The sequence below is a fragment of the Pantherophis guttatus genome, chromosome 2, assembly GCF_059756535.1.
Source record: "Pantherophis guttatus breed Tessera chromosome 2, ASM5975653v1, whole genome shotgun sequence".
NCBI lineage: Eukaryota > Metazoa > Chordata > Lepidosauria > Squamata > Colubridae > Pantherophis > Pantherophis guttatus.
The window spans coordinates 577,512-601,657 of record NC_142064.1 but is presented as its reverse complement, the minus strand read 5'-3'; the positions used below and the strand labels follow the sequence as shown (position 1 = coordinate 601,657).

Here is a 24,146-nt window from a genome sequence, read left to right as displayed (position 1 = left end):
CCCAGTTATTTTAAAATACTGTTGAGAGGTCACATTGTTAATAGTCACACGTGTATTTTCCCTGGAAACTTGCACTGCCCCTCCCCAAATCTTTAAACATGTTGTGGGGTCAGGGCTGTGTGGGGAGCAGGAGGGAAGGAGGCTGTCCAGAGAAGAAAAGGCAGAGATGGAGAAAGGGAGGTGACATTTTCTTTCTCAACTGCCATATAATATGCTGTAACTGTTTTGAATGGTCTTATGTCACTGCTTTGAGATGGGTGACTATAGAAATTGAATAAATAAATAAGTCGCATGTGCATTTCCATCTGCCCATCACCTGCCCTCCCCTTTTTATTAAGCGATTCATGATTGCTGGGCGCTGGTGAGGCAGAAGGGCAGAGGGGCCAGGCCAGGGATGTGAGGCTTGAGGTCAGGAAGGGCAGTTTAATGCACCCCAACCAGCAGCCTCACTGGTCATGGGCTGCCCCTCACTCCATCCCAAAGAGACCTGGGGGGGGACTTTTCTTGGACACCCCTGATGGGTCCTTTTCCCCAGTGCTGCTGGGAGGGAGAGCTCACAGGGACAGGTTGTGCCAGCAGGGGGGCTTGGAAGAACTGGGATCGCAGGAGCAGCAGCCATGGACCTGAGGGCTGGCCCAGAAAGAGCTCCTGCGCCTGCTGCTGGCAAGTGGGGCTGGACTGGCACCCAGGTGAGGAAACCCTCCCCCTTTCCCCAACTGGAGTAGTCAGGCCAGGTAGCCCCCCCACACACTCTCTCGAGCGGCCCCAGCGCAAGCCACTGCTCCACACAGGCCTGGCCAGCTGGTGGCAGACGGGCAGCTGCGTAATTGGACCTGCCAGGTGACCCGTGTCTGTTTCCCTCCTCCAGCGCAAGAAGAGGACCCACAAACTTCCCCCAGTAATGTCCTTTCCTCTCTGACCCAGGAGCAGAGCCTGCGCTGGTGGGGGCTGCTGGCGGGATGCCATATTTTGCACCATCCGTGGACAGGAAGACCTCAAAGGGTGAGTGAAGAGAGCTGCCCCCCCCTTCCAGGATCCCCTCTGCTGCCTTTGCTTTGTTAAATAGGGCCCAGTGTGTTCAACTCTGTGGAGATCCATCTGGATCTTGAGCCTATCATCCAGGGTGTTGACTATTCCTGCCAGCTTAGTATCATCCGCAAATTCGATGAGTTCCCCTTCTATTCCCTCATCCTTCCAAGGTTGGTAAAATGAGGAGCCAGATTGCTGGGGGCAATGTGCTGAGACTAAACCACTGTAAGCCACTTAGAGAGGGCTGTCACGCACTGCGAAGCGGGATATAAGTCTAAGGGCGCTACTGGGCCAAAGACAGAGCCACTGCTTGCTTCCCTCCATGGAGATGTAATACCATTAAGGACTACTCGTCGAGTACAGGGTGTGTGTGTGTGTGTGTGTGTGTGTGTGTGTGTGTGTGTGTGCAAAGTATTTCTATTTCTCTGAACATCGTCCTGGACTTTGCCCTCTCCATCAGGAATGTGGCAGGATGCTCCGTCAGGCCCTCCTTCGGAGAAATTCCTCCGTTGTCTTCCATCATCCAGAAGCTCTGCAGAAGCTCAGAGTCAGGCCCTTCCCCTGGGTGGAACGTAGGTGTGTGTAGGTAAAAGCCAAGGTGGGACGGAGGGGATTGTGAGCCACTTGTAGGCCAGCAAGGCCTGGGAGAGCTTGAGTTTGCAGGATCCACTGAGGGAGCCCCACAGAGCAAGTGGAGAGCAGGGCAATGCCCTTGCGGTTCCCAGGTTCGCTTGCTCCACGCTGCAAGGACGGCAACCTTTGCTCACACAGATCGTCACCGCCTGCAAGAGCCCCGTTTCCTCCCAGTGGGCTGTGGCCGTGCTTGAGTGGCAACACCGAGTGCCTTCCGTCTGCCTCTGCTCAAAGTCACCCAGAGGATCCAGCTCACCCCGCTGCTGTTCTGGTCAAATGTCCAGGGGATCAGAACATGCCCTTGGGGCCAGATGCTCTGATGACTCCTCCATGTCCTTCCTTGTGGGGCTGGTGTGGAGGCCTCCCAGAGGGATGGACACGGTCTGCCTGGCCTCCCCTGCAGCTAGATTTTACAAGCAGGAACTGGGGAGCCCCCTTCCCACTTCCCAATGGGGTTACCCAAGAGCCTTGGGGGCGCAGCGGACTAAAGTGCTGTTAAGTAGCACTTACCTGCCAGCTGCCTGCAATTACTGCAAGTTCAAATCTCACCAGGCTCAAGGTTGACTCAGCCTTCCCTCCTTCCGAGGTAGGTAAAATGAGGACCCGGATTGTGGGGGCAATAAGTTGACTTTGTATAAAAAAGAACACTGCTTAGGGGGGGCCGAAAGCCCCACTAAGCAGGTATATACAAAAGTATGAAGGCTATTGCTTAACGCATTGTAAACCGCCCTGAGTCTCTGGAGAAGGGTGGCATATAAATCGAACCAATAAATAAATAAACAATAAATAAATAAGTAGGAGGAGAAACAGGAAGGCAGAGAAAGGGAGGAGAAGAAGAAAGGTTGGAGTAAAGGGTAAAAGAGCAGTCCCAAAAAAGTAAAAATGAAAAATGAAAGTTTAAAAAAAAAGAATGAAAAATGACTGTACATGTAAATGTGTTTATGAGAAATAAAAATAAAAAATTTGAAAAAAAAAAACAACCCAAATGGCGGGGGTGGGGGGTGGCAGTTCCTCCTCCTCGGACAGTCCTGCCTGCAGAAGGAGGGGTCCTGCAGTGCTGGGGGTGGGTGGGCACCACATCCATTGGCCAGGTCTGCAGAGGGTCTTGCCTCAAGAATCCCAACCCCACAAAAGCATTTTTTGGGGTTTTATTTCTTTGTTTTTGCAAACCTCCATCAAAATGCAGGAGGCCCAACTAGAAAGTTGGATTTGTACATGAAGAGTTTCCTGTTAGACTGTGAGGTGATGCACTAAAAATAGATGGCGAAAACCACTCCAACTGCCCCCAGCTCTTGAGGTGGCTGGGGGGACTGGACCCCAGTAGAGGGGGTTTCTCCATCTTGCGGGAAATAGGCCCAACCCATTAACCAAGTGTTTGTGAGGAATAAGGGCACTGCCACAGAGTGGCTGATCCATTTCAGTGCCAGCCACATGCCAAGGGTGCCCAGGCCAATGCCCGGAAAGCCTCTTTGGGGGCTTTCCAGATTGCAGCCAGCCCTCCTCACCCCCCCCCTCCCACTGGCTCCTTCCGCATCAGGGATTCAGCTCCTTGTCCTGCCGTGTTGGAGGGAGCCAGGAAAGGGGCCCATTGTTTGAGTCATGCCTTGCTTTGTCCAGGGCAGCCTTTAAGGCCGGCAGAGAGGAAGTGGTCACAAGTGATTCGGGACCATGTAAGCCCTGGAATGAAGCAGCTCCCCCCTACCCCCGGTGTGCCCAGGGATCCGTTGCTGGTATTCCTGGCTGATCCCAGATTTCTCAAGCTCCTGAGACAAACACGAGCCAAGTGTCCCACTTTGGGGTTGAGCTGCTGTTGCACATAAGCAGCAGAAACAGGCTCTCCCCAGGTGGGCTGTTCGTTTCGGGACCCTCGTTCTGCTTTCTAAAAGGGGCACCTGCTAGGAGCCGGTCCTGCCCCTGGATGGGGTTGAAAAGTGGGAGAGCCGTGGAAGCAGATTTCTTTGTGGGCTAAACCACAGGAGGAAATCCCTGGCCTGTGTGACCCGGGGGCCGCTGAGAAAAAGGCCTTTGCCCCCTCCCTTTGGGGCCCGATGTGCCTGCTGCCCACTTGCAGGCAGCATCACCGCCCTCCATCTCCCAGCTGAGCCTCCTCTCCCTCCAACTGTCACCAACCGACTCTCCCGTGGATTCTCCACAGCATTCCAGCCCCTCCCCCTGCAGACCCTCGCTGCTCCTCTGGCCCCCAGAGTGTGGGTGCAGCACCCATCTCCCTGCCCACCCCGGGCTGAACCAGCTGGCCGCTGTGCTGACCATGCGGTCCCCCCGCCCGAGGCCTCCACTGCCTGGGGCGCCAGCGGCAGGCTGGGCATGACCTCTCCGGAGGGTCCCAGGTTGAGAACCCCGAGCGCGGCCGCAGGAAGCGGTGAGCCGGGAGGAGAGGTGGGGGCCAAGGGAGGAAAGATCCACCTGAGCCATCATTGATTTGGAAGAGGGAGGGGCCCCAGCATGAAGGGGGCAAGAGACTGCTGGTCTGCCCTTCCCAGATGACCTCTGTGCCAAAAGAGGCTGCGGGTCAGCAAATAGGAATCTGGAGCCCCAGCTCTACTCTGGTCCCATTTGTGCCATGGGAAGGGAGGGCAGAGGCCATCTTGGGCCCACTTCGCTAGGGGTCCATGGGGAAGATGATGCCCATGATCCTCGCCCAGAAGGGCAGTCCCGGAGGCTGGGGCAGAGAGACCCCTGGAAGAGACCCCTGGGGCAGCTTTCAGTGCAGCCCCGACCGTCAAAGGCTTTTGTAAGCCAACGGGGGGGGGGGGGGGCCTCCCTGCTTCCCCTCTGGCCACCACAGCCATCTGCCTTCCTCCCAAAGGGCTCTTGGCCAAAACGACAAGCAGTTCTGTGGTTTCCCACACTTGGAGTCAGTTCAAGGGCTGCGGGCCTCCTGCTGCCCCACCCCACCCCAGCCAAAGCAGCCAGTTGGTTTCCTGCTTTTCTTTTGGAAAGGATGAGCCCAGCCAAGGACTCTTCCTGGAGGTCACCACTTGGAAAACCCCTCTTGCTCCTCGGCCTAAAGGGTAGCCCCCTCCCCTTCGGGGGGGGCTGCCGGTCGGCAATTCCCTTCCCCCAAAGAGGGAGAGTCCTGCCTGTCTAGGGCAAGAGCCACTCAACTCAAAGCCCCCCCCCCCATGTCAGGGAGCTGCAACCCCCAAAAGCCCCCTGAAACAAGGCAGAAAAGTGGCTGCCAGCTCCTTCAAAGTATTGCCTTGGGGGTTCCCTCCCCCCCTTGATCCCTGGGCTCTAGTGAGGGGCAGGCCAGGCGGTGCTTGGCCCTTGCTCTGAGGCCACAGCTGTGTCTCAGGGCTGATTCTTCCCTCCCAGAGAAGCCCCCAACCCGCTGGGGATCTCTTTGCAGGAATGCGAGGGGGGGGGGAAGGGATCCTCCTGCTGCAGGAGGCAAGGAGCAGGGTGGGGGAGAGGGCAGGAAGACATTTCTCTGCTCCGTTGTGTGAGTGAGACCGTGAATCCCTTGCAGTTCTCCTCTCACACCTTCCCAAGCAGAACTGGCAGCTTCCCATAGCTTGCCCGTCTTCATGCATGAGGGACACCTCCCCCCCCATATTTCCTGTGGGTCAGTTCAGGAGGGGGGAAGCCAAGAGGCAATTAGGGTCTCCCTTCTATTTATCCAGTGCTGGGGAGGGTACAGGTGCTTGCCTGGGAGGGCCATGTGAGACCAGTCACCAAAAGGAGGAAAATCCTGGGATTTTTCCAGATTTCACCCATCTTCATTGCTGGAATCCCTTGGATGGGATTCCAGCCCTGCTTTCCTAATGGGCAGGTGGGGGTGAAGCTGCAGGGAGGACTGATTCCTCTGAATGTGTCTTCTCCCATCTTTGGATACGTGTGTGTGTGTGTGTGTGTGTGTGTGTGTGTGTGTGTGTGTGTGTGTGTGTGAATTCATGACACCAGAGACACAAACCACAAAAGGGCTTTGAATCTCCTTGCTGTCTTCTCCTGGATGTGAGAACCTAGGACCACCCTAATTTCCGCCCTGTGCCGAAAAGCTTGTCTGGTCCTGGGGGCTTCTTGGGGTCTCCTGCCCTGGAGGAGCTGATGGGGAGAGATGGGTGTGTGGGCGCTGGGCCAAGGGGGAACTGCCAGCCTGCTCTGAAAGTGCTTGCTAGGGAATCTGCAGGTGGGCCAAGCCTCTGAGCACGCCAGCCGGAGATGGTCTGGAAGGGCTGAAGGCCATCGCTTATTGGAAGCTGAAGAGCCCCAGTTCTGCTTCTGGGGCCCAGGGTCTGGTGGAGGGGCCACAGGGGCTGCTGAAACTGGACTCAGGAGGGCCACTGGACCAGCATGGGAACTGCTGATGTATGAGAGAAGGGTGCCAACACCGTGTTTTCCCCTGTTGTTGCATGATCTAGTCGAGGCTTACAGTGGAAGGCAGTGCTCTTGTGAAACCTGACTAATGATTGACCGCTCCGTGGAGAGCAGCCTTGATCCCCTGGAGGTCAGTGGGATCCCTCCCTGGACATTGTGGTAGTAAAAATGGCTGGATCCCTTTTTTCTCCCACCAGCATGTTCTGTGACCCTTGCGCAAAGAGGGAGGGCTGCCTCTTCTAGTGGTTTTTTTAAGTACTGCAAGCCACCTAGAATACCTTCAACTCATGGCTGGCTGAGGAATGCTGTGAGTGGAAGACCACCAGTTGCCAAGGTTGGAGGCCCCTGACCTGGAAGACATGGCCCAGAGCAACAAAGGAGTTGTCGGCACCTTAAATGGAAGAGTGGCCGGACTGCTTCCTCTCCCACAGGCCTCCGTGCTATTTTGGGGACTCTTACAAGCAGCAGCATAATAATTCCGTTCTGCCTTTGGAGCATTAAGAAAGGCCTGGCCCCCAGAGTTTGCACGGGGAGGAGCTCTTCCTGGCCACACGGGGACCAAAATTGGATGCAGTATTCCAGGTGTGTGGCTTTATCAAGGCTTTATGAAGCGGTATTAATACTTCACGTGATGTTGATTCTATGCCTCTGTTTATACAGCCAAGGATTGTATTAGCTTTTATGGCTGCTGCTGCCACACACGGCTGGCTCTTGTTTAAACAATCGTCCTCTAGGACTCCAAGGTCCCTTTCACAGTTTCTGTTTTTGAGCCAAGCTTTGCCTAATCTGTACTTGTACCTTTGCTTTTTTTCTGCCCAGGTGTAAAACTTTGCTTTTCTCCACATTAAATTTCATGTTGTTGGATGGGCCTCATTGTTCAAGTTTGTCAAGATCTTTTTGGATCCTGAGCTTGTCTTCTGGGATGTTGGCTATTCCTGCCAGCTTAGTGTCATCTGCAAATGTGATGGGTTCCCCTTCTATTCCCTCATCTAATTTATTTATGAAGATATTGAAGAGTACTGGGCCTAAGACAGGACCTTGTGTTACCCCTCTGCTTCCTTCCCTCCATGTGGATGTAGTACCATTAAGGACTACTCCTGGAGTACAGTTTGTCAGCCATCTGGTGGTGATGCTGTCTATCCCACATTTTTCTAGTTAAACGAGAAGTAGGTTGTGGTCTACTTTGTCAAATGCCTTGCTGAAGCCTAAATATACTATGTCCACAGCATTTTGCTAATCTACTAATTTAGTCACTTTGTCAAAGAATTAAATAAGATTGGTTTGGTATGATCTGTTTTTAACAAAGCCATGCTGGCTACCAGTTATAACTTCATTGGTTTCTTGATGCTCACTGGTCTGTTTTTTTATTTTTTTCCCAGTATCTTCCCGGGTATTGATGTTAGGCTGATTGGTCTGTAGTTTCTTGGGTCTGGTTTTCCCTCCCCTTTTTTGAAGATGGGAACCACATCAGCTCTTTTCCAATCCTCTGGTAGTTCCCCGATGCTCCAGGATTTTTTTTTTTTATTAAAAAGTTTTATCAAATATTACAACAATTTTTTCCCATCCCTCCTCCCCCCCTTCCCTCCTCCCCCCACCCCCATCCCTCATGCCCCCTCTATCTCCAACCCCCCTCCCCCCACCCACCCACCCCGGACTTCCCAGAGCAAATTACAGGGTGTAACATTTAACAAACATAAACTAAAATATGCTAACTTTCTGTAGGCTCTTAATTCTCTCTTGCTCTTTAACTCCCCTTTCAACTAACAAAACATAATTCAAAAAGAAAATGTTGGTTTCATTCATAGGCTATTTGAAACTTTTTAGTCCAATATTTGTTTTGAATATAGTCAATCCATCTTCTCCATTCCGATATATATCTTTCATTTGAATGGTCCTTCAAGTATGCCGAAATTTTTGCCAACTCTGCTAAATTCACTACTTTTAATGTCCATTCTTCAATAGTTGGTAAGTCTTCCTTCTTCCAATACTGCGCCACCAAAAGTCTGGCTGCTGTTATTAAATATAGTATTGATTTGGACAATTGGCAGTGTTGAGTATTGAATGGCAGATTATTCAATATTCTTTCTTCTGTTAAATTCATCCAGTCACTAATTGCTGACAGAACAGCTGCCTCATAATATAGTTGGGCATTTTGAGACCTCCTCTTTCACGTATATCCTGCATTCTTTTTTGTTTTATTCTCGGTCTCTTCCCTGTACAGACAAAATTATTAATACCCTTCTGCCATATCTTCAAATTTTCATCTTTTTTAAGCATTGGTATCATTTGAAAACATTCATTTTTACTGCTGCTATTCTTCCTAACAAAGATAATTGTAATTTTTTCCAGTTTTCCATCTCTCTCTGTATTTTTTGCCACAACGGATTTTTGAAAGATATGATACAATGGTTCTGAGTTCTCTGCCTCCCTCCCAGTCACATTTCTAGAAGCTGCTTTCTCTTCTGAAGAATTAGGGGTGATACAGTAGCTGTCTTTCAGTGCATGAGATGCTTCACAGAGAAGAGGGGGTCCACTATTCTCTAAAGCACCTGAAGGCAAAACAAGAAGCAACGGATAGAAAGTAATCAAGGAGAGATCTGAGCTAGAATTAAGGAGATATTTCCTTCACAGCTAAAACAATTACCGTATTTTTCAGACTGTAAGATGCTCCGGACTATAAGATGCACCTAGCTTTTGGGGAGGAAAACAAGGGAAAAAAATCTGCCTCTGCCTCCCAGCAAATTGCCTCCTTGCAGCAAACAGCCTGGTCAGCTTCAGCACAGCCTGATTTAACAAAAGCAGCTGATTGGCGGTTGGATCGGCCTCCTGGAATACTGCCTATCAGCTGTTCCAGGTTGCGGGTATCACCACCCCCTATTGCCACTGCTACTTATCGCCACCTCAGCGCCTCCCATTTTTGGCCCTTTCCAGGTGGTAGGAATAGGCGGCGGCAGCGGTGATGGGCAGTGGCGATCCCCACAGCCTGGAACAATTTATAGGCGGTATTCCAGGAGGCCGATCCAACCACCAATCAGCTGCTTGTGCTAAATCAGCCTGTGCTGAAGCTGACCAGGCTGTTTGCTGTTTGCTGCAAGGAGGCAAATTGCTGGGAGGCAGAGACCGAAGGGTGGGGGCCGGTGGGGCTTCGGCAACATTCACTGTATAAGATGCACAGACATTTCCACCCACTTTTTTGGGGGGAGGAAGTGCGTCTTATACAGCAAAAAACAGAGTAATCAGTAGAACAACTTGGCTCCAGAAGTTGTAGGTGCTCCATCAGTGGAGGTTTTTAAAAAGAGACTGGACACCCACCTGTCTGAAGCGGTATATGGTTTCCTGCTTATGCAGGGGGTAGACTAGAAGACCTCCAAGATCCCTTCCAGCTCTAGGAGTCTATTCTCTCTGTCCAGATGTTCTTCCAGCAGAGAACCAAACCATCGGGATGGGATGGAGCAGAACAGAACTGTGTGTTTTTTCCCCTCTTGGATAAAGCTGGATGGCCGACTTCCCAGCAGCTGGATGTGAACATTCCTCTCTCTAAGTTTATTGTGCTTCTCTGCCAGATCATTTGGAAGGATCATGACCCCCAGCCTCCTCCCACTCACCCCCTCTGCAGGAGCCCGGCCCCATGCCTGACGCAACCCTCAAGTTCTTTTGCCAAACAGCCCCACCAGGCACCATTTTGGCCAGATCCTCCAGACCAGGCAAAAGCCAGAGAAGGGAACACAGTTTCCTTCTTTCCCAAGGATTTGGGGCCACTCCAGACACGTCCTTTGCCTCCTCCAACTGGGACTGCTCGGTGCTGCTGGAAGGATCCTCTAACCCTAACCCTGGCCGCACCACACCCCCCCGGCACGGTCTTCCTCCTGCAGGAGCCTGCAGGCGCCTGAGCATCACTTTCGACCCCCTCAGGCAAGTCTCCAGGGCGTCCACCATCCTTCTCGCACTTGCAGCTTTGTGATTTGGGCAAAGGAAGCTGCTTCCTACTTTCAGTCTCCTGTCAGATTATCTGCATTTCTGAGATGATGCTTCAGCTGACAATTGAGTGTTTCTGGTACCACTGAAATCTTGCTTAACATGCAGTCCGAGAAGCATCCTGCAAAGTTTGCAGATAGTTTTTGAAACTTTTGTCAGTTGCGTTGTCTGGTTGATGTTTTTTTCAGTAGGCGAAGCAGCTGGAAACTTTGTATATATATTGAGGGCAAATTTGTAAAAGTAATCAAGCCAGCAGAAAGAGTAAAGACTTGGAAAGAAAATCAGCTATATATATAGCTGATTTTCTTTCCAAGTCTTTATTCTTTCTGCTGGCTTGTTTACTTTTACAAATTTGCCCTCAATAACTAAGCAAGACAGGCGAGGTCGGGGTGATACCCTCCCCTCAGGCTCCCTGGAAGCACCTTTGCATTTGAAGGTCCATCAAGCTTCTGCCAATCAATGCGTCATCATCAGATCCGTCTCTCATTTCCCAGAACAGCAGAAAAGCAGCTGAATGTTTGTTCTCTTTTGATAAGCAGTGAACCTGTCAGCCGTGGAGGCCGTCTTTTTCTTTCTTTGGAACCCTGACAGAACCATTTTGAGAAAACGGGGGTGGTGGAGGGCATTCGGCTGAAGCCCCCTGAGAGAGAGCCTGACTCCCTCCTTTGATTGGTCCCCATGGCTCCAACCACCCATCATCTCCCGGTTTCCAAGGCTGGTATGGGGGGGGGGGGGGTAGGTTAAATTCACAGCCTTTCCAGAAGTGACCAGGGAGATTTTGTCCAGAAACCATAAGGCTGGTCATAGGAGGCTCGTGCGATGGGCTTGGGACAGTCCCTCTGCTGGGGTGGGGAGGCATCTACTGGAGGGGGGCTTGCCTTGTTCCAGGCCCAGCAGCAAAATGACACCCCAAGTGTGACCTCTGTTGCTTCTTGGAAACAATAAACAGACTGGGAAACAGTATTCCCGACTGAATTGGCCCCCTCCCCAAAGAGTCGTGCCCAGCACTGCTTAAGCAGGGGGCACAACACCTTCCTCCCACGATGGGACCCCTGCCACAATGGGCATCCCCCCTCCCTGCTCACTGGCCTCCCCACATTTCTTGCACTGCTTCCCAAGGAAGTCACCAGGCTACCCTGCCATTGCTGGCAAGGTGGGTTTTTTGTTTGTTTATTAGATGTATTGAATTAATTAATTAATTTGTTTATTAAATTTAACTGCCACTCAGCTTGCTGCGAGATTTGCAGAGGCTGAACACCCCTGGTACCCCCTCCCTCTGTGGAGATTCCTGGGTGGGCCTCAGCTTCAGGAAAGTAGAAGTTACCCCCATGCTGTACAGAGGCAGACTATGTGTGTGTGTCTTGGTCAGAAGGAAAGCCCCAAGATTTGGGCCCCCAAAGGCATCATTGTGGCTCCCAGGCAGCAGGGAAGGGACCCCTTGCCTGGGGGGTGGGAGGGGAATAGGTTCGGTGAAAGCTAGCCAGGCCTGCTGGCTGGGAGGGGGCATGGCTGTCTGCCCACCCTCCTCCTCTCCTGAATGTTGCATCATCATGGCCCCCACCCCAGCCAAGAGGCGGGAGGGGACCGGGCCCTGTGGCAGCCTCCCTGTCCTGGCACCCAACTCCCACGCTTGCCTTGCAGAGGAGGAGCGGTGCTTGCGGGCAAACGACCGGGCCTTCAACCTGCAGTTCGATTATGCTGTAAGTAACCAGATCCCACTCCACTCCCCCCACCCCTCCCTGAGGCAGAGAGAGGAGAGCCGAGGGTCTGTGGGAACAGAGCGTTGGGGGTGGCAGTGCCCTTTCTCTCCTCTTTGCCACTCAAACCCTCGGGGGTGGGGCTTCCTTGCCCACTCAGCCCCCCAGCGATTCATCTGGGGGGGGGATGAGTCGTGCTGCCCGACTCCCACCCTTCTCACGGTCGTCTTCTGTCCACAGAAAAACTCCATTAAAACCTCCAAGTACAACCTGTTCACCTTCCTGCCTCTCAACCTCTTCGAGCAATTCCAGCGAGTCGCCAATGCCTACTTCCTCGTCTTGCTCATTCTGCAGGCAAGTCTTCCCTTCGGGCTCCCTTCTGCTGTGGGCCTGGGCAGGGAGGGGGCCCGGGCACCGGAAAGAGCGGGCACTGCCTGGGAAGGACCCCGAGAATGCCCCTGGATGCGCTGGCTGGCACTTTCCCTTCTGAGGAACAAAAGTTGGTCGAACAGCTCTGGAGCCTTTCAGGGCTGCCCTCCTTAGTCCTTGACCTACAACCATTCAGTCAGTGACTGTACCAGGTTAAGATGGCGCTGAATGAATGATGGTTACACTTGCTCCACACAGCTGTGGCTGTCCCAGAACTCCCCAAAACTTGATCCGGGTTCTTGGCAATCCCTTCACACGTATCATGGGTTGCCAATTTGCAATGGGGAAACTGGCAGGGAAGATGGCAACTTGCTGGTGTAGCCCCCTCCCCTACTTGTGCACCCTCCCTTAGGCCCTCCTCACTCACACTCACCCTGCAACCCCACACACCCTCCCAATCCTCACTGCAACCCACAGATCCCCTGACCACTGCACTACCTTGTGCACCCTTGTGCAATCTCTCCAGCCTGTGCAGCACCTCTTGCACACTCTCCCTTGCACCCTCCCCATGCTGCGCCCCCCCTTCGCTCCCTCCCTCCCTCCCCCCACCCAGCAACAGCCAATTACTTCTCTGCCTGCAGGCCTGGGACCTGCAACTTCCTGCCAGCTTCCCTTCTGACTTCCCAGGAAGTTGCTTCACCTAATGGGATTCAGTTAACAACAACAATTGTGACTGCAGGGATTGCCGTCACTAAGTGTTGCAGTTGCACTTTATGACCAGATCACTTAACAATGGAAATTCCAGGCTCGATTGCCGTCATAAGTCAAGGACTTCCTGTCCTGAAGAAAGTTAGAAGCCACATCAAAGACTTTGAGCAACAGCTGGGATTCCTCATAGCCCTTAACCTCCTTGCGTTTAGTTCCCGTTCTAAGGGCCTGCTCCATTTCTCTCATCTGCCTTCATCTCTGGAGGCTCCCTGAGGCTAGATGCCCTCGGGACGGTCCCTCCCTGCTTTCCACAAGGCCAGGAAGCAGCTGAGTCTCTCGCTGTGGGTGCGACTCCTCTCTAAGAGGTAGGCATCTTTTAAGGTTTATTTGTGGAGAGTTGCCTCACATGTTTTGATGAGTCTTTGTGCCTCTTCTGAGTCTTCTGCAACCTTCTCTGCTTTCTAAGCACAAGCCAGGGAGATGCGCTTGGCAGTTTTCCGACAAACTGTCATGTGTACCACAACAGCTGTAGGTCCCGCCTTCTGCTCCATTCTTCTTTAGTTTTTCACGGCCCCATTAGTAGGCTGGCTTTTGTGCCTCCCCTTCCTGGGGGGACTTTCAAATAGTCACGTAGTCATACACAACTTCCCCTTGAGCGGTTGTGTGGCTACCTCCCATTGGCTCCCCTCCGCTTGTTCACACCCTGGAACCGACCCCCTTATCCCCTTCAGCGGCCTCTGTGGTGGTTCTGCTTTGGCAGCAGAGAGCGGTCCCCGAGTCCTTTCCAAGGGACACTCGGCGACACTCTTGCAATCCACCAGCTTCTCCTCCTGCTCCTGCTCCTGCTCCTCCCCCTCCTTAGCTGGCTCCTTTGTGCTCTGCAGGAACAGAGAAAGCGGAATAGAGGTGTTCGTGGCAACCGGAGGCTGATTCCCAGGCTTGACCTCTTCTTTAACCTCTCTGCCTGCCAAGTCACGGTGGAAAATCCCCCTGAGCCTTCTGGGCATCCTGATTTTTCTCTCTCTTTGCAGCTCATCCCTGAGATCTCCTCCCTCTCCTGGTTCACCACAGTGGTGCCTCTGGTCTTGGTCCTGACCGTGTCCGCAGTCAAGGATGCCATGGATGACGTTGTAAGAGTCTGGTGACAATGTACATCAATGCAACGCTCCCCGTGCCCAGCTAACTGCATCAACCCTAAGCTGGGCCCAAATTCAAATTGAAATCATCGGAGTAAACAGTCTCATCCCAAAGCAGCTGGGACCCATCTCCCGCCCTTGTGTCCAGAAGGAGGTGTCAGCAACAGACAAGACTTCCTCTGTGGCCAAAGAGGGAGGGGGAGAGAGGGGGGGTTCCGGAGGAGCCTTCAGAGCAGCTGTTCTTGGCCTCCACCCAAGTCCAGACAATGCAAACAGTGAAGATTTGAGAGGAAGGGCAGTAAATGTTCCAGGGAGGGCACCACTTCCTTGACATCAGCCGTCCTGCTGGTGAAGACATTCCCTGCTTTTAGGGCTCCTGAAATCCTGCACTTTCCTAAGGCGGTTGGACAGGTGTCAGGTTGGATCCTAGCCAGTCTTGGGTGCCCTCTCTGTGGCTTGGCTGATTCTAGTTGTGTTTTGTTTTTCAGAATCGCCACGCAAATGACAAGCAAGTCAACAACCGGCCAGTTAAGGTTCTGATTAATGGCAGGTGAGCGGCCTGCAGGTCACCCAGTGAACAGCTGGCAAGTCCCAGAAGCTCCTTAAAACTAGGTTGGAGGGTATCCCCTGGTGGTCCAGAGGTTCCTTGTGGGGCCTGAGGAAGTTTCCACAGCCAGAGCAAACTCGTGTCAAGGATCACGGCCCCCAAGCTGGAACCAGCGTCCTTTCACCCACTCAGAGGCTGAAGCCGTATCTCTCAACACAGCCCTGATGTCTTCTCACCTTCCCTCAGTTAGCAACAGCACTTAAGACTGCTATACCGCTTCACACTGCTTCCCAGCCCCCTCTAAGCAGTTTACAGAGTCAGCCTCTTGCCCCCAACAAACTGGGTCCTCATTTTATCCACCTTGGAAGGAAGGAAGGCTGAGCCAACCTTGAGCTGAGTTTCTTTTACAGGTGGCTCAAAGGTGGAGCCCGTTTGGGATCAAATTGCAAAGGCAACACGAAAAGGATGCAATTAAATATACCCCCCCTCCCTGCATCAGAGGTGGGGGCTTCTCCTTCTTTGAAGCCAAAGGGCTCCTGGGGGGGACGATGACACTTTGCGCTCATGTCGCTGAGAGAGAAGCGGTTAATGGAAGCGTCTCTATGTGAGGAGCTCGGAAAAGGTGTGAGGCTGGGTTAGCCCTTGGGCCAGGAAGGTCAGGCTCCTGCCTCACCTGGTGGTCAGCTGGATGCTACCTGGTTTCGAGGGCAGGGACCCCTCCCAATGCTGTTTCCAAATATTTAGGTTTCAGCCAATGGGAAATCACGTAGGGAGTTCTTGAAAACAGGATAATGCTCAGCCCATCCACTCCCTTTTCCAGACAGCCCCCTACAAGGGCTGTCAGCTAGTCCCGTAGCTGGACTCTGCTGTGGGCAGGAGAGCCCAAGGATGGACTCAGACTTGCCAAAGTGGGCCAGACCCTCTTCTCTCTCCAGGCTGAGTTCCTGTGTCAGCCTTTCCATTATTTCTTCCCTGTCCTTTTTCGCACCTTTCCCAGTCCTGTCGTCTTTTCCTTCAGGCGCAGGGGCCAGAACGGAAGAGAGCACAACAAGGGTGGTCTTGCCACCGATTTGTGTCAGGGGTCATTCTTTCAGCAACTCTATTTGCTGTTCCCAATTTCCAAAGGGTAATTGCCTTCTGGACCTCTGTTTTAATTGAGCTGCACACCGTGACTGAGAAACTGCTTTCCTGGTCACTTATGGCCTGCTCATGTCTCATCCGTGTAGATTAAATTTGGATTATTTGTGCCAGCCTGCATCACATTTGCGTGTTTACCTCCAATCACATTTGCCTTTGGGAAACAGTTCAGGGAGAACCGTCTGGAGGTTTTCCAAACCTTTCCCAGTTTGGTATTACCAGCAAGGACAGACACCTCCTAGCCCTAACCCCAACTCTATGATCCTGAGAAAATAAAAACAAAGATATAAAAATGGGACAAAGTTTCCCAAACATTAAGACCACATATGTTGCTCAGCTAGTATGAAAGTAATTCCAGGATGGGACGGTTAAGGAGACAGAAATCGCCAGAGAGAATCAGTCTGCCTCTTTCCCAGCACCCAGTGACCACTTATCCAAAATACACAATTTTCCTGAAATCAGAATCACAACTCCTCCCAAATTGAAAACCCCAGGAAGCATCTTGATGCCAATCAGGCTTCTCACCAAAGCTGGCTCACAGCTGCTCCCTCAAAAGATGCAGGAGGCTTGCTATGCTAAGGGATGCCCTTCTCTCTGGTGTTTTTGTAACTGGGGTTTTCTTCTAGTTTGAAGGAAGACTTATGGCTCAACGTTGAAGTGGGAGACATCATCAAGCTGGAGAACAATAATTTTGTGACAGTAAGCGAAGGCAGCTCCTCCCCCACCCCCTCATGCCAAGGGTGTCCCAGGAGGCTCCTTAGGGACCAGCTCTCTTGCCCTGACCAAATAAATGCCAGCATGGAAGTTGCTCCAAGTGCTCTCTTGGGCAGCCTTTGAAAGAAGCCCAACCTGGAGCAGGAGCTTTGGAGCCGAGCCGGACACTCACTGGATGTTGGAGAGGCCCTTGAGCGGAGTCAGATGCAGCCAGTCTGTCTTGCCATCCTGTGTCAGCAGCGCCTGGGGCAGCTGTCATGCTGGAAGGGACGTGCTTGGATCTGGGGTCCTCTCTGCATCTCCCACCCGCAGCCTTTGGGCATGGCCAGAGGGGTCCCTCGGAGGCCATGTGGCACAACCATGGTCCCCAGGAGGGAGACGGAGAGGACAAGCAGCCGGTGCTTGGGCAATCTATTGGCACCCATCCCCCACTGCCCTTGTTGCAGAACGACAACCCCTGGCATCCCGTGCCATTGGTCAGGCTGGGGGGATCTAATGGGACTGAGGTCAGCAGCCACGAGCCTGCCTTGCCCTCCGGTTGCTGGGATGGGGGTCTTTTCCCTGGACAGAGAGACCCCCACCATGATCCGTGGAGAGAGGGGGCAGCCGGCATTCCCTGCCTGCCGTTTCTCACCAATTCTTCCCCTTTGTAGGCAGACGTCCTCTTGCTCTGCAGCAGTGAGCCCCACAGCCTGACCTACATTGAGACGACGGAACTGGACGGGTAAGTGTCTGAGCCCCCTTCCTCTCGGTGGGCAGCCGGACCCTCCATCCTGCCGCCTTTAGTCTGGAGCCTCCCGCCCGCATGATCTCTGGGTGGTGATGCATCCTCCCTCCACTCTCTCGTTGCAGGGAAACCAACCTGAAGGTGAAGCAGGCGCTGACCGTCACTGCGGGGCTGGGGGGGGACCTGCAGGCCCTGAGCAGCTTTAATGGTATGGAGGGGAGGGATGCTTGGCCAGCTGAGCAGCCCTGGGCTTCTGCCACCTTTGCCCCTGCCCTTGGAGCCCCAGAGGCAGGGGCTGGGGGCAGCTCTGGGTCAGGGTTGCCTCTTTGACCCAATTTGGACTCTGGTGTTGCCCCACCTGCTTTTCCCTGGCAATTCTTTTCCTTCCTCTCCAGCAAGAGGGTCCATGAGGATAGCAGGGTTGAGTGGGAGTGGGACCCTGGGAAGCGGGGAGTCAGGACAGGGCCCTCGGGGGGGATTGCGGGAGGGTTCTGAGCCAGCTGTGATTGGGGGGCTGCCTGCATTAGGGGTTCTCCCCTTGCCTGGCCAGAGAGACGCCGATTCAGAAAGCCCAGCCGGATGAGCATTTTGTGAGGTGCAAAGCCAGAGAGAATCGCATCAGTTGTGACTCCCAATTCCTTAATTTGTGTTGCTCCCACCCTGCGGATGCTCTTCCAGCCTTGGTGGGGTGGTTGTAGAGGCCTGCCGGTTGTGGCTTATGGGTTATGGGGTGTGGTTGTCTGGATGCATAGGACCTTGTCTTCACTGCTTTCTGCTTTTTAACTTTAGGTCACCCTGGAGTCCCTCCCAAATAATAACACTAACAATTGGCACGCCTGAGGGCAAAGGCTGCAGACACGTTGCACACTCTCTCTTGCACTAACATATTGGTCCACTACTACCCGCATCCTGCACGATGTGGCCTCCAGGCAGGCACGGCCTCAAGACCACCCCCCCACTCCTCTGCCTCTGGGCTCTTCCCAACTGTCTCTCTGCCTCCCCCCCAACTCCCCCTTCTCTTCACAGATCTTTGCACTCTTTCCTTCTCTCCCTGCTTCTCTTCACTCCTCTGAGGGCCGAGGGGTCTTGGCGTGGTACTCCGGCATGGCAGCTCCTTCCAGGGTGGGTATGTTGGCAGGGGCCTCACCCACAGGGTCTGCAACCCCATGTGATTGGGGGGCTGGGCCAGGAGGAGAGGGGGCTCAGCCAGGGACCTACTGTGAATCACCCCTCTGGAGTCCAAGCTCTCTCTTCAGCCCCTGCTACACTTTGGGACGGACAACCTGTCAGAAAGCAACCATGGGGGGGGGGGGCAGAAGGGCAGGTGGCACAGCCACTTGTGGGGGAGGGGGCAGGATCCTGCCTGTGGGGAGGGGGCTGAAGGCATGTGGGGATGGCCAGGGTGATCTTTGGAGGTCCCGTGGGGGGAGACGAGGAGAAAGGGCTGGCAGTCATCATCCTCTTGTCTGCAGGGGAAATCCGCTGCGAAGCCCCCAACAACCGGCTGGGCAGGTTCACTGGGACCCTCTTCTTCAAGAAGGAGAAATATGCCCTGGACAACGAGCAGCTGCTGCTGAGGGGCTGCATCATCCGCAACACCGACTGGTGCTTCGGGCTGGTCATCTTCGCCGGTGCGTGAGGGATGGTGGCTGGCACTGGCCGGAGGGGGCAGGGGAGGTCACTCTCTTCTCCCCACTGCACCCTTATTCCCACCCCCACCCCCTTCGCCCTCTTCCTTGCAGGGCGCTTCTAGGGCGCTTCTAGGGCAGCTTCCAGATAGCAGCTCAGCTTGCCTGGAGGGGCCCCCAAGGAGGCTGTGGAGGGCAGAGGCCCCTGGCTCCCCTCCTCTCCCGGGCCAGTTGCAGAGCTTCACCCAGTGGATTGACTGCAGCTGCGGTTCTGAAACTGATCCTAAAGGGAAAAAGCTCTCCAACACTTCGATATCTTCCAGTTCCAAGGCTGGCAGTTCTTCTATCGGTTGCCATTCCTTTGGCTTTCTTTATATTTCATTTTAGTCCCGTTTTTGGCCTGTGCTCTTTGATTTTTAGTACTGGGGCTTGCAGGCCCTGGTATCAGGATCGCACTGTCAGCCTAGCGCAGACAATATCTCTTCCTCCAGTTTTAAATCCTCTTCTTCTTCCAATCCAGCTCTATACTGTATATATTCAGCGTATACCAGGAAAGATACTTGGTGCGGCCAATCTGCAAAGCCAATTCCAATTAAAATTTGGAATAAATTAATAGGCTGTAGGGTTTTGCTTTGCCTTTTAGAACCTGGGTTTATTTTAAGATTCCAATTTTCAGTGCTCACAGATCTCTACGGGCACAAGCCAACCACTTTGCTACATGAGCATGCCAAAAGGCGCCCATTCACCCCTCAGCAGCATTTGGGAAGCTGGTTCCCCAGAAGAGCAGAGCCCCACTTCCCCGCACAGGCCCTCCCTGTGCCAGAACTGGTGCCTCTGGCACCATAGTTGTGTCACTGCCGCGTTCAGTCACCCCACGGCAAGTCTAATGCTTCACAAAGGGGGCAGCTTCAGAGCCCCCTGCCAGGGCCTTTTTCTCTTCTGCTTGCCCTCTGTTCTCCCCCAGAATAAGCACTGCCCTTCTCCTGCCCTCTTCAAATAGGTTTCTCTCAGAGGTGGTATTCAGCAGATTCTGACCAGTTCTGGAGAACCGGTAGCGGAAATTTTGAGTAGTTTGGAGAACCGGTAAATACCACCTCTGACTGGCCCCACCCCCATCTATTCTCTGTCTCCCGAGTCTCAACTGATCGGGAGGGAATGGGGATTTTGCAATATCCTTCCCCTGGAGTGGGGAGGGAATGGAGACTTTACAGTATCCTTCCCCTGCCACGCCCACCAAGCCATGCCACGCCCACAGAACCGGTAGTAAAAAAATTTGAATCCCATCACTGGGTTCTCTCCTTTCCAATTGGAGGTGGATCTTGAGATGGGGGCCTGGGGACAAGGGGCAGGAGCTCCTGCCTTCCTGGGTACTGATTCTGAAATTAAAGCAAACCCCCATGGTTGGTTCCGCCAGGGCCAGACACCAAGCTGATGCAAAACAGCGGAAAAACCACTTTGAAACGGACCAGCATCGAGCGTCTCATGAACTACTTGGTCTTGGTGGTGAGTCTTGCTTGTTGGGTGGGGCTTCATAACTTGGGCTGCCCCAGAGATAACAGCTGGATCGCCTGGTAAAGGTTGGTCTTCCTCAGCCCAAACGTGCTTGCCTTCCCTATGGAGGTCTCACAATGAGGGAGACTTAGCAGAATCCCAGAGTTGAAAGGGATCTTGAAGGACTTCTAGTCCAGCCCCCTGCTCAAGGTTGATCCAACCCTAGACCGCTTCAGACAAATGGCTCTCCACTCGTTGGGTTCTTGGTGATCTCTGAGCTTGGCATTTTTCTTGACAGGCATTTCATTACCTCAGCCTGTAATCCCATCCCTGGTTGGCACAAAGTGGGGTTTGGTATCTCTTTGGAAGCAGCAGATGGTCCTGTCCGCCTTGTGTTGTGTGGGTCTTGTTTCTTCTTGATGGCTTTTCCTTAAATGGGGCTGGTTGCCACTTCTCTGGGGTTGCTTCAGTGGGTGTGAGATAAGAGACTGCCATAGGAATTGATGGGATATCTGCAGGAATCAGGCAAGTCGCAGAAGAGGAATTTGCAGCCAGGCTCTGCCAGCAAATCTGGAGAACGACAAAATAGTGAACAGATTGCAGGAGGTCAGTCTGCATGTCAATGCCAACAGGAGTTTTAACAGAGTCTCCTTAATACAATAGCCTTAATTTCTCATGCGGGCAAAATAATGCTCGGGATCTCTGTCAGGGAATTGCCCGGCTGGTGTTCAAATGAAGTCAGAGACGCTGATACGAACGTATAGTTTTATATAAATAAGTATCTTTCACATCAATATTTGCAGCAAACAAGACAGTCAGGCAAACGGGAGCAGCTGGAGGTCAAATCACAGAGCGGGCAGGGCAGGCAGAAGAAAAGGGTGGGGGGGAAGGGAAACTCCCCCTCCACACCCACAGCAGCCAATCACAGCTCAGATGGCCTCACGCTGGAGCCATCAATCAACCCCAACTGTGTGTTATGGCTCACTGGACTCCAGCAATTTAAATTAAAACATCTTTTTTTTTTTTATTGAAAAGTTTTATGAAAAATACAAACATTTTCACCCCCCCACCCTTCCCCCCTCAACCCCCCTCCCCTGCCCACCCTCCCTTCCCCTCCCTCCCCCCACCCCCTCCCTAGACTTCCCAGAACGAGCACAGGGTATAGCATTCACAAACCAAGAACTAAAATATGCTAACAAATTATTACATTTCATATTCTCCCTAGGTCCTTAACTCCTTATAACTCAGAAAAAACAAACATAAACTACTTAATATTATTTCATTCATAAGCTATATGAATCTTCTTATTCGGGTACTTCTTCTGTATGTAATCAATCCATTTTTTCCATTCCGATATATATCTCTCATTTGAATGGTCTTTAAGATATGATGAAATAAGTCCTCCCCCAGCTTTTAATTAATTTTCACACTGCTTTGTAATTCATCCTTGTCTTTTTAAATTTTATCTACTGTTTTTATGTTGTGGTGTTTTATCTGTACACAGCCCAAAGTTCTTCTGTGAGGGAAGTGGGCGGTTTTAAAATTCAATAAACACATAAATTAAATTTTGGTCTCTGCCAAAGACTTCTCCGAGATCAAGAAGACAGCAATATATCAAATATATCAAATATATCTTTGATTCCAAAAGAACAAGTTGGTCCTAAAAAACCAGAGAATTATAGACCAATATCTCTTTTGAATACAGATTATAAAATCTATGCGAAAGTATTAGCCAACAGGTTGATGCCAGTAATCCAAAAGGTGATTCATGAGGATCAAGCGGGATTCATTGAGGGCAGATATATGAAGGATAATGTAAGGCAAGTAATAGATTTATTGGAATATCTTGATAAGAATAAACAGATTCCTGCAGTGCTGGTTTTTTTGGATGCAGAGAAGGCCTTTGATAGAGTGGATTGGAATTTTCTACTAAAGACTTTAAAAAAGATGGACTTTGGGGACCAATTTATACAGGCGATTTCAGCAATTTATCAAGAGCAAAAGGCACAGATTATTATTAATGGAAGTCTGACAACAGAGTTTAAAATTGAAAAAGGAACAAGACAGGGATGTCCGTTGTCCCCACTTCTATTTATTTTAACATTGGAAGTCTTGCTAAATACAATACGGGACTCTAAAATCTTGAAAGGTATAATGATAAGGCAAGAGGATTACAGAATAAAGGCATTTGCAGATGATCTGGTTGTTACCCTATCACAACCAATGGAATCAACAATCCTGATGAAGGACATTATACAAGATTATGGTAGAGCTTCAGGTTTTAAACTGAATCCAAAAAAGACTAAAACGATAGTTAAAAATATGACACAAGATCGTAAACATGAGCTTGAAAGGAGGGCAGGCTTTGAAATTGTACCTAAGGTAAAATATCTTGGAGTTCAGGTTGCAGAATCAAACATGAAATTGTTTCAAAATAATTATGAGGTGTTGTGGCGAGAGGTCCAGAAAGACATGGAGACTTGGAAAAAACTGCAGCTGTCTTTACTTGGAAGAATAGCAGCAGTTAAGATGAACATTTTGTCAAGATTTCTGTTTTTGTTTCAAATGATTCCGGTGCTTAAAAGTGATAAACAACTGAAAGTTTGGCAGTCTGGAGTGAATAAGTTTGTCTGGAACGAGAAGAAGCCGAGAGTGAAATTGAAAATTATGCAAGATGTTCCAGAAAGAGGAGGTCTTAAACTCCCAAACCTACAGTTATATTACGATGCAGCAGCTTTAACTTTAACAAGTGATTGGTTTGGAAGTAAAAAGACTGGAATATTGAATGCAGAAAGTTTTGATCTTGAATTTGGATGGCATGCTTATTTATTTTATGACGACAAAGTAGATAAAGTATTTAAAAGTCATATACTTAGAGATTCTTTGATGAGAGTTTGGAAGAAGCACCGATTCAAATGGGATTATAAAATACCGCTATGGCTGGATCTTGGTCATACTTTGTGGAATACAAATATAATGTCACTCGGGGGGTTTTTATATAAAGAGGTTCTTTTTACAGATGCGGGCAGATGGCAGCTGAAGACATTACAGACACTGTTGGATGAAGGGTTTAATTTAACTTGGTTACAATATAATCAATTACAACTGAGATGGAGAGAGGACCAAAAAACTGGTATTATGTTGCATGAGGAAGAATTGGTTAGACATATAAGAGAGAAAGGTCCAATGCATATTAAAAGGCTTTATAATGTTTTGCTAGAAAGAGATTCAGAAACGGAATTAGTTAAAGATTGTATGATTAAGTGGGCACAGAATTTTGAAGAACCAGTGATGTTGGAAACTTGGGAAAAAATCTGGGTTCAGAATGTTAAATTTACACAGTCGCAAAACTTGAGAGAAAATTTTTATAAAATGTTTTATAGATGGCACTTAGATCCCAAAAAGTTGTCATGTATGTACCCTAATGTTCAGCCAAAATGTTGGAGATGTGAATGTTTAGATGCTACGTATTATCATGTTTGGTGGACCTGCAGGAAAGTTAAGGCTTTTTGGATAAAAATTTGGTGGGTCATGCAGAATGTTTTGAGGAAAAAAATTCAATTTTCTCCACAACTGTTTTTATTGGGTATAGTTAAGGGTTTTACACGGGGTGAAACAAAATTGATATTGTATATGATAACAGCAGCAAGATTGTTGATAGGTAAATACTGGAAGAATGAAGCTTTGCCCACTATTGAGGAATGGACTTTGAAGATGGCCAGTTTTGCAGAGATGGCGAAGATTTCAGCATACTTAAAAGACTGTTCACAAGAGACTTATGAATGGGAATGGAAAAGGTGGATAGAATATGTTCAGAACAAATATCAAACTAGAAAGTATCAAATAGCTTTTATTTGAAAATAATGTATTAGAAATATTTTAATGTAAAGAGACAAAGGGAAAAAATTATACAGGGGGAGGGAGGGGTTCAAGCTTATATATCAGTGTTATTAGTTATGAGTATATAATAGGGAAGTCTGGGGGGGGAGGGTTAGGGAGGGTTAGGGAGGAGGGGAA

At 50.9% G+C, this 24,146-nt stretch overlaps 1 protein-coding gene across 1 annotated transcript in view; it reads left to right on the top strand.

Annotated features, from left to right (window-relative positions):
* Positions 1–3,821: 3,821 nt before the first annotated feature.
* Positions 3,822–24,146, top strand: part of LOC117679734 (phospholipid-transporting ATPase ID-like) — a 46,873-nt gene continuing 26,548 nt past the window's right edge. Inside the window, exons 1-10 of the mRNA XM_034441911.3 lie at positions 3,822–4,042; positions 11,617–11,675; positions 11,913–12,026; positions 13,781–13,879; positions 14,374–14,435; positions 16,196–16,268; positions 16,937–17,007; positions 17,136–17,218; positions 18,483–18,641; positions 20,053–20,141. Coding sequence (XP_034297802.2) covers positions 3,988–4,042; positions 11,617–11,675; positions 11,913–12,026; positions 13,781–13,879; positions 14,374–14,435; positions 16,196–16,268; positions 16,937–17,007; positions 17,136–17,218; positions 18,483–18,641; positions 20,053–20,141 — 864 coding nt within the window. The 5' untranslated portion in view covers positions 3,822–3,987. The remainder of the gene's footprint in view (positions 4,043–11,616; positions 11,676–11,912; positions 12,027–13,780; positions 13,880–14,373; positions 14,436–16,195; positions 16,269–16,936; positions 17,008–17,135; positions 17,219–18,482; positions 18,642–20,052; positions 20,142–24,146) is intronic.